The sequence below is a fragment of the Xiphophorus maculatus genome, chromosome 3 (genome assembly GCF_002775205.1).
Source record: "Xiphophorus maculatus strain JP 163 A chromosome 3, X_maculatus-5.0-male, whole genome shotgun sequence".
NCBI lineage: Eukaryota > Metazoa > Chordata > Actinopteri > Cyprinodontiformes > Poeciliidae > Xiphophorus > Xiphophorus maculatus.
In genome coordinates this window covers 174,839-194,629 of record NC_036445.1, presented here as the reverse complement: position 1 = coordinate 194,629, position 19,791 = coordinate 174,839, and the positions used below count along the sequence as shown (strand labels likewise).

Sequence of the window (19,791 nt, the reverse complement as noted above, 5' to 3'; positions counted from 1 at the left end):
TCCTGATTCACCTGAACGCACCTGGACCAGGTGACCTCTGACCTCCAGAGTAACTGGATTAGTTCGTGAATGAATCATCTGAACTGCAGAAGAGAATCAAAGCACTCAATCAGTTCACTGAGCGAACAGTTCTGGTGTCGGTTCTGTTAGCCGGGTTAGCAGAATAAAGGTTTCCATAGCAACGCACCGTTAGTGAAGTGGCTCCGCCCCCCTCCTCATATTAACGCCTATATAAGGTAATTTCCTCCTCAGCCTTACCTGTTCAGGTATGCAGTTCAGACTGACCAGCAGCATGATACCATCACTACCGAACCATCTGCAGCTGATGGACCCAAAAGGACCGGTTCTGGTTCCATGAGCCAGGATCCATCGGATCGCTGGGCTTCATTCTGGTTCTGAGTATAAATCACTTCCTGCTCTAATCAAGCTGCAACCCGGTTCTGATGTGACCCGGTTGTTAATGGATCAAGCAGAACCAGCACCGTTTGGGTCCAGGCTCCAGGTTCTGGTGGTTCTGATTCCAGCTAGTGATTCTCCATCCAGAGCCGAACTGCTGCTGCTCTTCCGGTTCAGACCACCGGGTGGCAGCAGAGCGCCGCCACGCAGCGCTGAGCCTCAGTTACCCAGAGTTCCCCGGGGATGGGAGGGGCGGGGCCTACCTGTCCACACCTGCAGAGAATCTGAAGACTGAAGGAAGAAACTGCGAACCGCGGGAGGAGGCGGCATGCTGAAAGGGAACTGAACTGAACCGAACCGAACCGAACCGGAGGGCTCCGACCCGCAGCGAGCCGGTCCAAGTCCTGCCTGGTTCCACCTGGACCCATCTGGACCCGCCAAGATCCAGCCGGATCCTTCTGGACCCAGATTTCTCAACTCTGATTTGAAGCAGGAAGTGGAGAAGCAGAAACATGGTGAGTTCACGGACCGCAGGTAGATCCAGGAAAACGGAACCACACAGGTTCTGGTTCTGAATCCAGTTTGCTTGGATGAACTGATCCCTGATCAGAACCAAACAAACTTCCAGAAAACAGATTATTCTGCTGGTTCTGGAAAACTGAACTGGATTCTGGGAATAAAAAAATGTAATGAAGATTAAAATAAAGTTGAAATGATTTACATCAGAAACTCTGGGCTGAATAAAATCTGTTTGTTTACAGTTTGAGTTGTAAACTAGTTTTACATCCAAACCGACCAATCAGAGAGCAGCTGGTGGGCGTCGGCTTCCCGGCCCGGTTCATTTGGGAAGATTGGAGGAAAATATCTGCTGCTGATTGGCTGATTGTTCCTGTAAACATGTAAACAATCAGGCTTCACACTTCCTGCTTAAGCTCAGCTGATCCAGTGTTATTTCACACACACACACACACACACACACACACACACACACACTCTCTCTCACACACGCAGCAGCTCTGCATGTCCTCGCAGGACTCTGGAATGCGGCCGCAGCCCGCGGGGCCCCGGGGACGCCTGAGGCCCCGCGGCGGGCGGGGCCGGTGACGTCACACTTTGATTGCATATAAAGCAGCCAAACAGAGAGTGATGGTTCTGCACAGGCGGCTCGTCTCCATGGAAACGGGTCACAGCGACGCTGCAGAGGAATAGAAACTAAAACCCAAACCTGGCCATGTGACTCTCAGCCAATCAGAGTCCAGATCTTCTGGAAGCGCCTGGTTTCTTATTGGTGACATCATCAGTCAGCCTCATGTGGGCGGCAAAGTGTCAATGCCGCTGAACCTGTTGCTGGGACCGCTCAGCACCAGAACCTTTAGCCGAGATTCTTGATCTCTGGACATTTCTGTCCTCCAGACAACAAGTCAAACATCCATCCATTTTCTGTTCACCTTTGTCCCTAATGGGGTCGGGAGGGTAGATGCTGCCTCTCCAGCTGCGCGAGGCGGGGTCACCCTGGACAGGTCACCAGTCTGTCGCAGGGCAACAAGTCAAACAAAGACGCACAAATATGAAATACTGAGAGTCTGGGCAACATGGCACATCTCAGCGTATTAGCGTTAGCTTCTGCTAAATACCAGGTTTATATAGCGTATTAGTGTTAGCTTCTGCTAAATACCAGGTATATATAGCGTATTAGTGTTAGCTTCTGCTAAATACCAGGTTTATATAGCGTATTAGCATTAGCTTCTGCTAAATACCAGGTATATATAGCGTATTAGTGTTAGCTTCTGCTAAATACCAGGTATATATAGCGTATTAGTGTTAGCTTCTGCTAAATACCAGGTATATATAGCGTATTAGCGTTAGCTTCTGCTAAATACCAGGTATATATAGCGTATTAGCGTTAGCTTCTGCTAAATACCAGGTATATATAGCGTATTAGCGTTAGCTTCTGCTAAATACCAGGTTTATATAGCGTATTAGCGTTAGCTTCTGCTAAATACTGCCTTGGTGTAGTGCTTTAGTTTTAGCACTGCTAAAGTTTATGATTAGCACCTCCACGTTGGTAAAGCTAATGGCGCCCTCCTCTGCATTCCTGGTAAAGTTTTGCTGACCTTTGACCCCACCAGGGCAGCAAGGAGCGGTACCACTGGCAGGCCCAGAACGTGAAGGTGAGCGGAGTGGACGACATGGTTCTGCTGTCCAAGATCAACGAGGACGCCATCACCGACAACCTGAAGAAGAGATACATGGACGACTACATCTTCGTATCCTCCGTCCACACACACTCACACACACACCCACACTAACACACTCACACACACACCCACACTAACACTCACACACCTTCACACACTAACAGGTTCTGGTTTAGCTCCTTCACCCAGCTGTGTCAGACTTACATTGGGCCGGTTCTGATCTCAGTGAACCCGTTCAAACAGCTGCCGTACTTCACAGAGAGAGAGGTGGAGATGTACCAGGGAGCGGTGAGACACGGAGAGACTTGGAGACACTGGGAGACTTGGAGACACAGAGAGAGACTTGGAGACAGAGAGAGACTTGGAGACAGAGAGAGACGTAGAGACACTGAGAGACTTGGAGACAGAGAGAGACTTAGAGACAGAGAGACTTGGAGACAGAGAGAGACTTGGAGACAGAGAGAGACTTAGAGACAGAGAGACTTGGAGACAGAGAGAGACTTGGAGACAGAGAGAGACTTGGAGACAGAGAGAGACTTAGAGACACTGAGAGACTTGGAGACAGAGAGAGACTTGGAGACAGAGAGACTTAGAGACAGAGAGACTTGGAGACACTGAGAGACTTGGAGACACAGAGACTTGGAGACACAGAGAGACTTGGAGACACTGAGAGACTTGGAGACAGAGAGAGACTTGGAGACAGAGAGAGTTAGAGACACAGAGAGAGACTTAGAGACACAGAGAGAAACTTGGAGACACTGAGAGACTTGGAGACAGAGAGAGACTTAGAGACACAGAGAGAAACTTGGAGACAGAGAGAGACTTGGAGACAGAGAGAGACTTAGAGACAGAGAGACTTGGAGACAGAGAGAGACTTGGAGACAGAGAGAGACTTAGAGACACTGAGAGACTTGGAGACAGAGAGAGACTTAGAGACAGAGAGACTTAGAGACAGAGAGACTTGGAGACACTGAGAGACTTGGAGACACAGAGACTTGGAGACACAGAGAGACTTGGAGACACTGAGAGACTTGGAGACAGAGAGAGACTTGGAGACAGAGAGAGTTAGAGACACAGAGAGAGACTTAGAGACACAGAGAGAAACTTGGAGACACTGAGAGACTTGGAGACACAGAGAGAAACTTGGAGACAGAGAGAGACTTGGAGACAGAGAGAGACTTAGAGACAGAGAGACTTGGAGACAGAGAGAGACTTGGAGACAGAGAGAGACTTAGAGACACAGAGAGAAACTTGGAGACAGAGAGAGAGACTTGGAGACAAGGAGAGACTTGGAGACAGAGAGAAACTTGGAGACAGAGAGAGAGACTTGGAGACAAGGAGAGACTTGGAGACACGGAGGCAGACAGCAAGTCTCTAAGCTCCACCTGTCTGCAGGCGCAGTACGAGAACCCGCCCCACATCTACGCTCTGGCCGACTCCATGTACCGGAACATGATGATTGACAGCGAGAACCAGTGCGTCATCATCAGGTGGGCGGAGCCTCGCAATCGGCTCCAACCAGAGAGACGGCTGAATGTGAAACTACCTCCTGTCTCCTCAGCGGCGAGAGCGGAGCCGGGAAAACCGTCGCCGCCAAGTACATCATGAGCTACGTGTCCAAAGTGTCCGGAGGAGGAGAGAAAGTGCAGGTGTGTCCTGATGTTGCCATGGTTACAGTCACTAGAGGCAGGTATGGAGTCCAGACCGAAACCAAAACCGAATGTTTAGAAGTTTATGTTGGTGCAGCACAAAATGGTTCATAACTCAACCAAAGCTCCTCGGATGGTTTATTCTGATCGGTTTTAATTTACTGACTCTGATGATGCGACTCGGCGCTGACTCGGCGCCGTCGGCTGATTGCTGCGTTGCTTTGGCTCGGCTCGCTCTGCGTCTGAGAGTGACGATGAAACCGATTTAGGTTTTTATCAGTTTCTCAAAATCTTTTGAGTCTGGAATCGATCTGGATGGTCAGTCAGAGACCTGGAGGAAACAGGTGGAGACAGGTGCGGTCTGGGTCTCCATTGCTGCTGTGGAGGCAGGCTGTTACTATGGTAACCAAGTTTGCTTGTCACTACACAGCGGGTCAAAGACATCATCCTGCAGTCCAACCCCCTGCTGGAGGCTTTTGGTAACGCAAAGACAGTCCGCAACAACAACTCCAGCAGATTTGTGAGTACTATACTACTACACAGCAGTACTACACAGGAGTACTACACTTTAGCAGTACTGCACTTTAGCAGTACTACCAGCAGGCCTTTTGTCTGTCCAGGGAAAGTACTTTGAGATCCAGTTCAGCCGCGGTGGAGCTCCTGACGGAGGGAAAATCTCCAACTTCCTGCTGGAGAAAAGTCGAGTCGTCTCCCAGAACCCCGGAGAAAGGAACTTTCACATCTACTACCAGGTACTTACTGGTGCGGTACTTCGGTGTACTGGGACGCGGGGGGTTTATCTGTCTCCCTGTGATGATGTCAGCTTTTGGGCGGAGCCAGCGGGGAGCAGAGGGAGAACCTGGGGGTCACGACCCCGGACTACTACTTCTACCTGAACCAGTCAGGAACGTACACGGTGGAGGATGTGGACGACAGGAAGGACTTCTCCGATACCATGGTGACCACATGGCCCCCTCTGTCCCCAAGTCTGTCTCCCCGTCTCCAGGGTAACCGTCCCTCTGTCCGCAGGCCGCCATGTCCGTCGTGGGTCTGTCTCTGGACGATCAGGACTCGGTTCTGCAGCTGGTCGCAGGAATCCTTCACCTGGGGAACATCGGCTTCCGGGAGGAGAACAACTACGCCGTGGTGGAAAGCCAGGACTGTAGGTGGCCCAACACAACCAAACGGAACCAAGTAGAACTCATCAGAACCAATTTGAACCAATCAGAACCCGGATTCTCCTGTCCTCAGTTTGTTTTCATATTTCCGTGTCTCTTCCCCCTTTGTCCCTTCCAGTCCTGGCGTTCCCGTCCTTCCTGCTGGGAATCTCTCAGGACGGACTCTGCAACAAGCTCACCAGCCGGGTCATGGACAGCAAGTGGGGCGGCAAGACCGAGTCCATCTCCGTCACCCTGAACACGGAGCAGGCCTGCTTCTCCAGGGACGCCCTGTCCAAAGCGCTCTACGCCCGCCTCTTCGACTACCTGGTGGACGTGAGTCCCAGCGTCCGTCCCCGTCTCCGGTTGTCCCTGTCCGTCTCAGCTGGTGTCTCCTGTGTCTCAGTGCGTCAACAAGGCCATGCAGAAGGAGACGGAGGAGCTGAACATCGGAGTCCTGGACATCTACGGCTTCGAGATCTTCCAGGTAAACCAGCGTTTCTCAACCTGTTTTGGGACAGCGCCCCCTATCCATCATCCAGGTCCTCACCGCCCCAATCAAAGAAATTGTAGGCTACTTTGCACCAGTGTTGTATAAAGTACTGAAATCTCAGAGTCAAGTAAAAGTATAAGTACCTCTCCAAAATACGACTTTGGTAAAAGTCCAAGTCACTGACTGAAATGTTACTTGAGTTAAAGTCTTAAAGTATCTGAAACTTCTTGTACTTAAGTATGGAAATTACTGTAAAAATGGATGTACTCAAGTAATGTAATGAAAAGTACAAGTAAAAAGTAAAACAAAGCAAATGCAGTTTGAATGACATTTTTTATATTTTGGTAAACTTGTCAAATACACTTAAAATAATGTACCCAACCAAGTGCAGGCAAAATTAAACCTGCTAATAGATATACCTGCAGGCATCATTTAGTTAAGAACATTAGGTGCTTTACCTATAGCACAAGGTTAACTTAACCTGCTTTACAACTGAACCAGCTTCTTAGTAAACCCTCCAGGACAGAAAATACAAAGTTTTTGTAAACCTTAAGTTTTCCCTTCAAGTAAGGTCAGTGCTGAAAATGAGAAAAATAAATAGTACAGAAAATGCGGCCAACATGAAGAAAAAGATCTGTTACGATTACTCTACTTCACAAATCAGTGAATCAGTCAATGCTACAGTCAGTAGGTGGTGCACACAACTGGTCATTATGCAAAAGAAAAAAGAATTGGGAGGGAAATGCAGCTTATTGGCATCTGTAAACCTGGTTTTGAACTTGCATGCCTTTCCTATATTCATTAAATTTAGTCTAAATTGCTATCGCTATGGCTTCTGTCCCCCTTGAACAGAGGAGTCTAGGTAGCCTGATACAGTCAACATTAGGCCTAAGCTAAATACACCACGTATGGAACTGAAACAATGCCAAACAAAGTTCATTTATGGTCAACGTTTCACAATACAGTAGTGCCTAGTGACCAAGCTATAGTTACTGAAACAGGAGGATTATAACCATTTCATAAGACGTTACCTCGATGTGTTTCTTCAAGTTGGACGGGGAGTTTTTGTAAGATAGAATTTCCACATCTTCGGGCAGGAATAACATAAACTGCATGCGGTACGACGAATCTTTAACACCCACGAAAGAGTATATTGTGTTTAAATAAGGCCATGGGCTCTCATCACCAGCTGGTGGTTCCCCTGGAGCCGTGTCCGACGTAGTTGCAGTCGTTGTGGTCTCCGTCTCCTCCTCCATGTGGCTGCTGCTGATTGAGAGACTTGCTTTGTGTTTAATGGGAGAAGCGAAACAGGTGTATCCTATTGGAGGTGATGAACAAGCCCAGGCAAGTAGTTCTACCGACTTTGTTCGGTAGCCTGCTTGCTACTTGCTAATCAGTAGGTGGGATCAAAACACTTCGTTTCTCTCTCTCGCTTTTTTGTAACGAGTAACTAAACCACACATTGAAAATGTATCGGAGTAAAAGTACGCAATTAAGTTCGGAAATATAGTGAAGTAAAAGTGAAAGTCATCAAAAATTTTCATACTCCAGGAAAGTATGAAGTACTCCAAAATATACTTAAGTAAAGTAGTGAAGTATTTTTACTTCGTTACTATACAACACTGGTTTGCACTGAATATTATTTTATTTCTTTTGTTATTAAAGTTTTTATTATTTTAGAACACACATGTATACAACGTCTCCCAACCCTCCCCAAAAATAAAAAACACAAATAGAGCAAAACCCAACCACCAGGTCAGCGCATATCTAATCAATAAAAGTTTCACTAAAAAATAAAAACTGGCGTATACAAATATCCTTGATGTTAGCAGAAACAACCACAGTAACAGCAGTAATCACTCGTCGGTACTTAGCAGCTCATCACAGGAATTTACTCGTCCCAATATTACAGGAGAGAAAACCCTTCCAGGATTTTCTAACTCATTGTTTAGCTTAGCCAGCATTTGTTCATATGACACTATTTCCAACATCAACTCCAACCAGTTTTTAATATTCGGAAGAGTTGCAGATTTCCATAGTCTGAGGATTGTTCTGGCAGCCGTGACCGTCCCCACCGGCACCACGGTGCTTTGGGGTTTCGACATATTAGTCACTGCTTGATCCTCCAATAAGCAAAGTCTTGGTGACATGGGTATCCCCACACCTATCCACTTTCCACTGTGTTGTAATACTGTTTTCCAGAATGGGGAAATGCATTTACATTCCCACATCGCATGTATAAAAGTTCCTGGTTCCATTTTGCATTTCCAGCATAGGTTATTGGCGAGCAGGCCCATTCTATGGAGCCTGGATGGGGTGAAATAAAATCTATGTACCATCTTATAGTGCGTAAATTTGCCTCTCGATTCTTTAATATATTTCCCATTATTTGAAAGTACTTTCAACCATTCTTCATCACCAAAAATGCAGCCAAGGTCCCTCTGCCAGACAATCCCCAGACTTTTACATATATCCTTTTGCATGCCGTTAAATAATTTATAAAATGTGGATGTCTTATATTTGATTTTACTTGAACCCATAAATTCCTGTATTGGATTATCCATATGTGTGAAATTGTCTTCAATAATACAGTCTCTAATTTGTAAATATCTCCAGAAACTTTCTTTTTTTAAGTTATATTTCAGCATGATATCTGAAAAAGACATAAAAACCCATCAGTATACAAATCATCCACAGTGTGTCTTCCCTTCACAAGCCATTGTTCCCAGTAAACAGTTTTTGTTCCAATACAGATGGATGGATTAAACCACAATGAAGAGTACAACTGTTTAAAATGAGACATCCTACATATTTTATGCATCTCCTTCCATACTAATTTAGAATGTGCTAATACTGGATTTGTGGGGAGAGGTTGTCTATTATATGTTTTACCGTGAGAAAGAACATCTATTGGTCTGAAAGGGTTCACTAATTCTTCTTCAATATTCATCCAACTCAGCTTTGTTTCTCCCTTTACAAAATATTTGAACAACCTAGACATTTCAAAGGTGAGATTATATAGCCTTACATTAGGGAGAGCCACGCCCCCTATGTTCCCTGCACACCACATTTTCTTAATGCTAATTCTGGGTTTCTTTTTGTCCCAAAGAAAGTCCTTAACAAAAGTCTCGTACTGTTTGTATACCTGTGATGGGATGTCAACAGGCACCATCATGGACACATAATTAAACAATGGGGCTATCACCATTTTTATTACATTCACCTTTCCCCATAAAGAAAGCTTCAATTTTGCCCATTTATTAAGATTAGTTTTTATTTTCTGAAGAAGCGGTTCCATATTCAGAAGCATTATTTCCTCTAGATTCGGATGAAGTCGTACAGCCAGATATTTAATACCCGGGGGAACCATTTAAAGTTAAATTGTGTAATATCATTTGAGTGACATGCTTGTGATATGGGCGTACACTCGGATTTGTTCCAGTTGAGTAGTAGAGCTGGAACAGAGACGGTTGGATCTGCTATAACAGCTAAGATGTCGTCGGCATACATAAGCAACTTCTGCTCTTTTCCTCCTGCATAAATTCCTTTGATTCTTGGATTGACTCTTATTGCTACTGCCAACGGTTCTACGACCAGCGTGAAACATAATGGGGAGAAGGCGCAGCCTGGCCTTGTCCCTCTGGAGAGATGAAAAAAATTGGATAATTGACCATTCGTCATAACTGCTGCTTTTGGTTTGGAATATAACATTTCCACCCATTTGCAGAACGTAGATCCAAATCCAAATTTCAAAAGTGTTGTTTTAAGAAAGCCCCATTCCACGCGGTCGAAGGCTTTTTCAGCATCTACAGAGAATGATGCAACAGAGAATGTGTTAGAGTGATTCAAATGTATTAGATGAGCAAATCTTCTCATATTATCGACTGCAGACCTGTTCTTAATAAAGCCTACCTGATCTCCATTTATAATATCTGGAAGTACTTTTTCTAGTGTTTTTGTTAAGATTTTGCAATCTACTCCTATGAGGCTAATGGGTCTGAAGTTAGATGGATCTGAAACATCTCTGTCCTTTTTAGGAATAAGTGATATGAGAGCCTCATTGAAAGTACCAGGTAGAGAACCTGACTCAAAGGCTTCTCTATATACATCATGCAGTAATGGGGCAATGGTGTCAATATATTTCTTATAATATTCAACTGGAAAGCCATCCAGGCCCGGCGATTTCCCAGGTTTCATAGACAAGATCGTAGCTTTGATTTCTTCTAAAGTGATAGGAGAATCCAATTGTTCTCTTTTCTCGTTGGAGATGGTGGCCAGCTTCAGTGATGAGAAAAAAACATTCATTTCCTCCGTGTCAGGTTTGTTAGTGGATGTGTAAAAGTTTTTATAAAACTCTTCAAAAATCCCATTTATTTCTGTGACTGCAGTGAATGTTTTACCATCTTTTTTAATTAGAGGAATGTTATTAGAGTTTAAGTTGTCTCGCTAGTAATTTCCCACTTTTTTCTCCACCTTCATAATATTTAATTGTAAGTCTAAATAAGGCATATTCAGCTTTTTTTATTATATAAATCATGTAACTGATATTTAAGATTACAAAGTGTTTGATATAGATGATTTGAGTTATTCTGTGCTATTTTTTTCTCTAGCAAACAAATTTCTTTTTCCAACGTTTTTTCTTTCCCATTATTTTCTTTCTTAATTTTTGATGCATATGCAATGAATTTTCCCCGTATCGATGCTTTGGACGCTTCCCACACAGAGGCTATATTATCCGTGGAACCAATATTTACTTGGAGAAAAAAATTAAGATCCTCCAGAATAGAGTTACTAAATGCCTCATTGTGAAGTAACATAGTATTAAGTCTCCAACGTCCTCTCCTTTCTTTTTCCACATTGAAGTCTATAAGTAACTCCACCATACCATGGTCACTTATAATAATTGTTCCTATTTCACAGCCCATTACGGACTCCACTAGCTTATTAGATATTAAGAAAAAGTCAATTCTAGAATATATTTTATGACTGTGAGAGTAAAAAGTATATTCTCTCTCTCGTGGGTTTACCAGTCTCCATATATCAACCAGATTCCAGTCCTGTGCCAGTATTTGGATTGCGGCCCTGTCCTTAGGTGCTGGTTTCCCCCTTGGCGTGTTTTATCAATAAATCCATCCATCACCTGGTTGAAATCGCCCCCCAGAATAATCTGGCCCTCGGTGTTTCCTATTATGCTATTAACGTCATGAAAGAAGTCGGGTTCTTCCTGATTAGGAGCATAAATGTTGCAGAGGACAGTCCTAGTTCCGTTCAGCAAGGCTTCAACACATATGAAGCGCCCTTCCTTATCATTATGTTGCTTAAGTTTAACAAAACTTATGTTTTTATTAACAAGGATCATTACACGGTTTGGTTTTCTTGAAAATGAGCTGTGGCACACTTTACCCACCCAGCCTCTTTTGAACTTAGCAGCTTCTTCATCCCCAATTATATGTGATTCTTGGATGAATGCAATATCAGCACCCTTGGATTTTAGGTAAGTCAAAACTTTTTGTCTTTTAATTGGGTGCCCACATCCATTAATATTCCATGAAATTATGTTAATTTATCCCTTAGACATCTTTTGCTATTTGGTACACTTTGCTGATTTGATCTGCCACTTAACAAGGTACATACACAACAGCATAATAACTAATACTAACGACATGAACAAACTGAAGTACACTGACCTGGTGCAGAGAAAAGAAAAGAAAAGCAACACAGAACATGCTGCCGCTTCCAGTCCTTTTCTTAGCCCCTCTATTTAAACTTGGTCCGTGAGACGCCTTGAAATTTGTCCTTGGGCAACACAGCCGTCCGAACCCCGAAACACACAACCGACTTAAATTTTACAAACTATTTTTGATAAATATACACCTCAGATAATAACACTTGCCTTTCACTTAGCTTGTTGCAGGAACCTTCCAGCCTCTGAATTGTCCCGGAAAGTTTTCCTTTCTCCCTTCCAGGTGAAGATGAGCGTTGCTGGGAACAGCAGCCGGTGTTTCACCTCCATTTCCCGGAGACATTTCTTTACGGTGTTGAAAGCTCTCCTTTTCTCCACCAGCTCCTTCAGCAGGTCCTCAAAGAAAGATCATTTGCAGCCTTCCCACTCCAGCCCACGTTTTTCTTTGGCCATCTGTAGCACCTTGTCCCGGCCCGATGAGCGTCAGAACCGTATCAGGATGGTTCGGGATGTTTTACTGACATCTGGTTTGGGCGCCTGCTCCACTTCGAACTCGCTGCCCGTGAGGCCGAACCCTTGAGCAATAACCCTTTCCACATATTGACACGTTTCCTCTTTCTTCTTTATCTTCTTTCAGTCCCACCATTCTTACATTGTTCCTCCGACTGCGGTCCGTAGAGAAGGAACCGACCATCGGTCAGACTTTCTTGGTGCTAGCAGAGGCTGTTGCAACGCTCGTCCTTTAACAGAACTTTCCTCACTGATGTGAAAAATCAGCAGCTCAACCAGGCGCTGCTTCTTCTTCTTCTGCTTTCAGAAAAATGGTTTTGAACAATTCTGCATCAACTTTGTGAACGAGAAGCTGCAGCAGATCTTCATTGAGCTGACGCTGAAGGCCGAGCAGGTGAGCTGGAGAGCCAAGCACACCCGGGCCCGGTTCTGGTTCTGATCCCGGTTCTGATCCCAGTTCTGGTTCTGCAGGAGGAGTATGTCCAGGAGGGGATCCGTTGGACCCCCATTGAGTATTTCAACAACAAGGTGGTCTGTGACCTCATTGAGTCCAAACTGGTGAGTGGACCGACCCGCGGGCCGGCTGGGGGCAGAGCTTCCCACGCATCACTCCCTCCGTCCGTCTGGTCATTTCCCAGAATCCTCCTGGGGTGATGAGCATCCTGGACGACGTCTGCGCCACGATGCACGCCAAGGGAGAGGGGGCGGACCAGACGCTGCTGCAGAAACTGCAGGGACAAATCGGGACCCACGAGCATTTCAGCAGCTGGAACCGCGGCTTCATCATCCACCACTACGCTGGCAAGGTCTGACCTCACCTGACCTCACCTGACCTCACCTGACCTCACCTGTTGCTCGCCCGTCCCTCTCTCTCTCAGGTGTCGTATGATGTCGGCGGGTTCTGTGAGCGGAACCGGGATGTCCTCTTCAATGACATCATCGAGTTGATGCAGAGCAGCGAGTAGTGAGTGTTCAGCTCCGTCTTTCTGAGGACTTTCCAGGTTTACGCCACGGCGCCTCCAGATGGACAGCTGCTGTAACTGCAGGTCCAAGTGGTTTGGTTACAGGTCCTGGTTCTGTCCTGCCTGGTATGAATAGATCTGACCCTCTGTCAGCTGTTAACCCTTTAATGTTTAATCAACTTCCTGTCCTCTACCTTGGTCAGTGTCACTTTAACCTGTGGTGCAGGAAGCTGTGACCCTTCAGAATAAGAGGTAGTTTAATCTGTGATGTGTTCGTGGTCAGTCTGTTCATCAGAGCGCTGTTCCCGGAGAACCTGGAGGTGGAAAAACGAGGCCGGCCGACCACGGCCAGTAGCAAGATCAAGGTGAGTCGGGTCCTTAGCGGGTTGTGGTGACCAGATACCAGACCGGTCCTTGACCTTTGACCTCCCTCCTCCAGAAACAGGCCAACAGTCTGGTCCAGACCCTGATGAAGTGCACGCCCCATTACATCCGGTGCATCAAACCCAACGAGACCAAGCGGCCTCGAGACTGGGAGGAGACCCGGGTCCGGCACCAGGTGGAGTACCTGGGCCTGCGGGAGAACATCCGGGTCCGCCGGGCCGGATACGCTTACCGCCGCGTCTTCAACAAGTTCCTGCACAGGTTCTGCATCAAGCCCCACACAACCAGAACCGGCTGCTGGCTCGGTCGCTCTAACGGGTCTGGCGGTCTGCAGGTACGCCATCCTGACCAGAGAGACCTGGCCCGAGTGGCGGGGCGAGCAGCGCCAGGGCGTCCTGCACCTGCTGCGCTCCGTCAACATGGATCAGGACCAGTTCCAGCTGGGGACAGCCAAGGTCTTCATCAAAGCTCCGGAGTCGGTAAGAGACGTTCTGGTTCTGGAGGTTCTGGTTCTGCAGCAGTACTTCCTCCTCCAACACCAGCTGAAAGGTTCTGCTCTCTGTCTGTGCAGCTCTTCCTGCTGGAGGAAATGCGCGAGAGGAAATTCAACGGCTACGCCCGCGTCATCCAGAAGGCGTGGCGCAAACACATCGCCGTCCGCAAATACGTCAGGATGAGGGAGGAAGGTCTGAAGTTCTACCTCAAACAGAGGAGTCCTGGTCCGGTTTGAGTCCTCACACATCCTTCTTTTTCCAGCCTCAGACATTCTGCTGAACAAGAAGGAACGCCGCAAGAACAGCATCAACAGGAACTTTGTGGGCGACTACATCGGAACCGACAACCACCCTGAGATCCGGCAGTTTGTGGGTCGCCGAGAGAGAATCGACTTTGCTGACGTGGTCGTCAAGTTCGACCGACGCTTCAAGGTACCAACTGCACAAACTGAAGGCTCTTCATCTCCTAAGGGGTGTCATGTCCTGTGGGGCGTCACCTGCTAGGAATAATCTTCCCTCTGGAGAGTGATGGACTTCCGGCAGCTTGGAGATGACCTTTGACCTGATTATTGCTGTCTGGTCCGTCCCACCTGGATGCTCGTCCGAGTGACGGAGGTTCTCTCAGGACTTGTGTGGTCCAGATGTGCTGGTTCTGTCCCGGTTCTACTGTTGTAAACCAGATGTTCTCCGAAACGTTTTTGTTGCTGCTGTTTTGCAGACGACGAAGTGTGACCTCATCCTGACCCCAAAGTTCCTGTATCTGATTGGCCGAGAGAAGGTGAAGCAAGGTCCGGATAAGGGTCAGATCCGTGAGGTTCTTAAGAGGAAGATCCAGCTCAACCGGATCCAGTCAGTTTCTCTCAGGTAAGTGACCAGAACCAGAGGGGGAACCACCCGAGCCCAGCGTCGGTTCTGATGGCTCTGGCCCGCCCGTCTGTCCGGCAGCACGCTGCAGGACGACTTCTTCGTCGTCCATGAGGAAGAGTATGACAGCGTCCTGCAGAGCGTCTTCAAGACCGAGTTCCTCAGTCTGCTGGTGAAACGGTACCAGGAGAACACGGACCGCAAGCTGGCACTGAAGTTCAACAACCTGTGAGTACCAGAACCCCACCTGAACCTGAGCAGAACCCAAACGGAACCTGATCAGAACCCAAACAGAACCTCTCCTCCATCCAGCCTGGAGTTCAAGGTGAAGAAGGGCCGCCATCTCTTCAGCTCGTCCGGTTCCAGGCAGATCCAGTTCCAGGCGGGCCAGGGAGATGAGGTGGTTCTGAAGCCCAGTGGTAAGGTTCTGCACGTCTCCATCGGGCCGGGCCTCCCAAAGAACTCCAGTAAGTTCTGACCCAGTTCATCCCCATGACAGAACCTTCATGTCTCCTCCTGATCACTTCCTGTGTCTGACCTGCAGGACCGACCCGGAAGGATAACCGCAAGAGCCGCTACATGGGCGGCCAGGCTCCGCCCACCTACCAGAACCACTCAGGTACCAGCTGCTCTCTCTCTGGACCAGAACCTCTCCGAAACCGGTTCTGGAATCTCTTTGAAGGATTTTGGTTTATCACTTCTTCTATTTTCTGCCGCAGCGCCTCGCAGCAGAGGGGGCGGGGCTTCCAGAGGAGGCCCCGCCCCCTCCAGAGGGTCCACTCTTAGGCAGCAGTCCAGCATGGACCAACCCACCCTGCCCCGCCTCCAGAACCAGCACCGGCCCAGCAACCAGCTGATCCAGAACCAGGACATGGGCTTCATGAACGTCCCTGACCAGGGAGCGGCGGGGTGAGGTCCAGAACCCTCAGCGGTCAAAGGTCACCTCCAGGTAGCTGCTCTGTTGCCCCCAGCAGTGACATGTGTCGGTACTCCAGGTTCCACAGGCGTCTCTCCAAGGAGGTGAAGCCGGTTCCGGGAGCGGGTCGGCCTAAACCCAAACCTCGGTCCCCCCAGTGCAAAGCTCTGTACGCCTACGACGCCCAGGACACCGACGAGCTGAGCTTCAACGCCGACGACGTCATCGAGATCCTCACTGAAGGTACGTCTGCCACCGGGCTGGGTCCAGTGGAACCGCTGGAACCGGGTCCAGGTCAGGTTTACATGGTTACCCATGGTCCTGTTGTTTCCAGCGGTTTGACTTCAGCTGCGAACCATTTGTTTACATGCTAGCAACGCGCTAACAGCTAACAGCTAGCATCTTTCATCTGAGGCTTTGTAGTACGCCGGAACATCAGCTGCTAACTACAGAGAGGATGACTTGAAGAAGTGGCTCCTACGCTAGCATCTTTAGCGTCATTTCTTCAGATGGCGAAGCGTCGAGTCATCAGAAAAGCCATGAAGCTCTTCAGTATCTTCATAATAATGAGGTTGGCTGTGTTTTATTCAGAGAGGTGGGACACAAGTTTGTTGAGCTTAAGGCAGAGCCTAGTCAAAGCCTTAGAACTCCACCTAACTGAGTCTGGGTTTGGGTTTCAGTGCAGGAGAAGTGAAAAGCAGGAGGCTAAAGCTAAAGCTGAGGGTTTAAACCGGAGCCACTAACAGCTGCTTGGTTTCTCTTTTCAAGTCTTTTTGTTGCCCCATCTGTCGGGAGGCGATGGAAACGTGAAAAAATGGAAACGTGGAAAACTGGAAACGTGAAAAAGTGGAAACGTGAAAATGTGAAAAACGTGGAAAAGTGGAAATGTGAAAAAGTAGAAACGTGAAAATGTGGAAAAGTGGAAATGTGGAAATGTGGAAATGTGGAAAAGTGAAAAAGTGGAAATGTGAAAAAGTAAAAAAGTGGAAACGTGGAAATGTGAAAAAGTGGAAATCTGGAAAACGTGGAAAAGTGGAAAAGTGAAAAAAGTGGAAACGTGGAAACATGAAAACGTGGAAAAGTGGAAATGTGAAAAAGTGGAAACGTGAAAAAGTGGAAACGTGGAAAAGTGAAACGGCTTCGCTCATCACAGGAACTCTCCTTTTGGTTTTGGGACTCAACTTTTACTTGATGTTGCACAATAACTGAAAACAGAGATTAACGTCTACAATGAATTAAAACCGCAGATTATCCATAGTAGTTTCCACAGTATTCGTTTCCACGGTAACCTCCCAGGAATAAGGTGGGCAGTAACTCGCAGCTATGGGATGTATTTAAGTCATTGCTGCTTCTAGCACCCCCTACAGGCCTCAGGGTGAACTACAGCCAGTCGCTGTGACTGTAGATTCTACGTAAAGCTGTTCATGGACCCGATGGTACCGACTCTGTGGTTCTGAGCTGCCAGGTAGCTGCTCCCCTCTGCACCTTTCTTCTCTGGGTCAGCGATGAGGAATCAATCTGCTCTGTCAGATTGTCAAACTCATTTTCGTTTGGGGCCAAATCAAAACCCTGGAGGCTCTTAAAGGGCCGGTTGTGCCAGAATGTATTGATAAAACCTGTCCACAAACTGCTAACATATCGATTCTTAAATTTAAATAATATTATTGAACATCTTTTCAGTCCTTCCAGGATTTTGTGATAGTTTAATGTTTTTACAATAAAAATCAAAGTGTTTGTGATACTAATTTGTAAATATTTGAAGTATTTGCACTTATTATGACGACTTTTTATTACTTGCCTCATGGATCAGGGACTACCATCTGCTGTTAGTACAAGTAAGAAAGTTTCTGACAATTTTTGAGAAAAATCTGCAATGAATTCCTAATTGTGTAAAGTGTGGCGTTTTGGTGATTTTACATCAATTTCCACGGTAATTCTCAAGAAACTGGAGGGACTGATTGATATAAATTGGCAGTAAACAGATAAAACCTGCATTGACTTGATTGATAACATAATATTTCAGCACACTTGGAGTTTAGTCCCAGAAAAAGCTTCAGCTGGTCGGATTTGGCCCACAGGCCTTTAGATGTGTTGAACCAGAGTCTGATGTAAAATCCGACAGGTGACAGGTGACGGTCGGCGGGACCCTCCTGCCCCTCGGGTCAAACTCATCAGTTTCATGTTGTTACTGACATCAAGCGATTCGGGTAAAAAAAATCCACTTGGTGTTTATTGTTGTAAAATAAATATGTAAAAAGTGAGATAAAAATGAAAAACAGAGAAACAAAAGTTGGACAGAATGTTTTGACTACAAAAATAAAGTTTTGATAAACATGCCAATTTATTTAGTTGAATTTTGCTATGAAAATATTTGCTATGTATTTCTAATATTTTTGGAGCATAACTGGTTTATTGGGTGAAATCTGTCTGATTATTTCACTGTTAGTTTAAGATGTGATGTTCCTGTTTCTTTCCCACCCAAAGTTCTGCAGGGACCATTAGGGCTGAAAGCCTCCAATGATTCGAGTTCCTCGATTCCTAAAATATTGTTTTGTGGTGGATAAATGCAGACGGTCGACTCAAATTAAGGCTCATCAGTGAATCCAGTTGGTAACTTCACTGCACAAGAAAACAAAACCTAACAAACTTGACAGCCGTGGTTCTGATTTTGTTCTGCAGTAAATATGAAACTGTGGTTCCGACCCGTTCCTCTGGTTCCTGTCTCGTAGATCCGTCGGGTTGGTGGTTCGGCCGGCTGCGGGGCAAAGAGGGGATGTTCCCTGGAAACTACGTGGAGAAGATCTAGACCTGGGGTCAGAGGTCAACCATCAGGAGACACTTGGAGTCAAACACACGATGTTCTGGTCTGTTTCATCGGCCTGGGTTGGTTCTGAAAGGTTCCTGGTCTTGATGAGCGGTTCTGTGAAGGAGTCGTTCCATCAATGTTGACATCAGTATTAGTAGCTAGCGCCTCCTTCAGGCCCCAAAGGATTTTATTCTCATCACAGTTTGATTCACTGTCTGATTAAATCATGAATTTAACTGAACCAAGTTCTGGTTCCGGTCCGGCTGATCCAGCATCAATTTAGAAACATGTTTAACGATCAGATTTATAGTCTCCTCTGTTTCATCCTTCAGTTTTGGTCTGATTTCAGCCATTAATGCAGGCGGAGGTGGCACTACATTACCCAGAGTTCCTGTTGGAAGGAGCGCTGCCTTCAAGTGCTGCTGGAAATTAGACCTCTGATCAGTCCATGATTTTTATACACTGTCTGAATATTTCATATTAGCTCATATGTTGTAAATCCTTTAAAGCTCAGAACAGATTTTAGATTAGAATGTGTTTTTCTGACCAACAAATTAAATAAAATCTGATAAAAATCTATCGACTGTTTTTATTTGTTTCTCTGAAACTAAGGAAAAATATTGAACAGAATTTACTGGACGGATGTAGTCCCTGGTGCTGCCTGCAGGGGGCGCTGTGGGTCTGCAGCAGCAGGTTTGATGGTAGTCGCAGCGTTAGCCTTTTTATTGCTTAGATTCATGAATCGGTTCAAAATGAAAACTTTCGTCTTCCTGACACTCTGCTGCTCAGACCAGCAGCGACACCACAGGAAAACCAAAAGGTTTTCTGTTCTGTGGGAAGTAGAGAAAGTTTCTTTTGTCGTTTTCAGGTGTTGGTATATTTGCACTGTTTCCGGGAGATTCTATATATTTTTTTTGTTTAAAATATTCAATCTTTGTAAATTCTCTATGGACTGAGATTCTTATTTGAAAAGTTATGGTTCGTCTGTGTTGTTTGCTCTTGTGTCGGAGGGAAAACTCTTCAGTAGTGAATTTTGTGGTATTCGCCCTGGTCTCTGGAGAAATCTAATGTTTATATATTTGACCTCTGACCTTTTGTGTTCTGGTTCTGACCACTTTATATTTTGAACATGTTTTATCTGACAAATATTAATTTGTGTACAATTATTAATGCGAGGTGACTTCCTGTTCTGAGCAGCTGGGGTTCTGGGTCGGTCCAGAAGTTCTCCAGAATGTTCTGGTTCCTCAGAGTCAAACTGAGTGTATCTGTTTTCCGAGCC

At 46.3% G+C, this 19,791-nt stretch overlaps 1 protein-coding gene across 2 annotated transcripts; it reads left to right on the top strand.

Moving 5' to 3' along the window:
- The first annotated feature begins 87 nt into the window (after nt 1-87).
- LOC102229034 (unconventional myosin-Ie-like) lies at nt 88-19,091 on the top strand. 2 transcript variants are annotated; one of them, XM_023330300.1, is made up of 27 exons: nt 88-911; nt 2,526-2,663; nt 2,793-2,882; nt 3,990-4,084; nt 4,156-4,243; nt 4,674-4,763; nt 4,864-4,995; nt 5,067-5,201; nt 5,273-5,405; nt 5,540-5,736; nt 5,807-5,887; nt 12,394-12,480; nt 12,558-12,644; nt 12,725-12,892; nt 12,965-13,050; nt 13,332-13,413; nt 13,488-13,693; nt 13,767-13,911; nt 14,004-14,118; nt 14,189-14,358; nt 14,645-14,790; nt 14,872-15,018; nt 15,103-15,257; nt 15,335-15,409; nt 15,546-15,699; nt 15,786-15,949; nt 18,436-19,091. In XM_023330300.1, the coding sequence occupies exons 1-27, from the start codon at nt 909-911 to the stop codon at nt 18,510-18,512; spliced, it is 3,246 nt and encodes a 1,081-aa protein (XP_023186068.1). In that variant the 5' UTR covers nt 88-908; the 3' UTR covers nt 18,513-19,091. The 2 variants fall into 2 exon arrangements, with proteins under 2 accessions (XP_023186068.1, XP_023186067.1); XM_023330299.1 differs by having other exon boundaries at nt 15,510-15,699.
- The last annotated feature ends 700 nt before the right edge of the window (nt 19,092-19,791 follow it).

Coding starts and splice junctions, on each gene's coding strand:
- LOC102229034 (XM_023330299.1), top strand. Junction 5,737..5,806: donor TCTTCGACTACCTGGTGGAC/GTGAGTCCCAGC, acceptor CCTGTGTCTCAG/TGCGTCAACAAGGCCATGCA. Junction 13,694..13,766: donor TTCAACAAGTTCCTGCACAG/GTTCTGCATCAA, acceptor GGCGGTCTGCAG/GTACGCCATCCTGACCAGAG.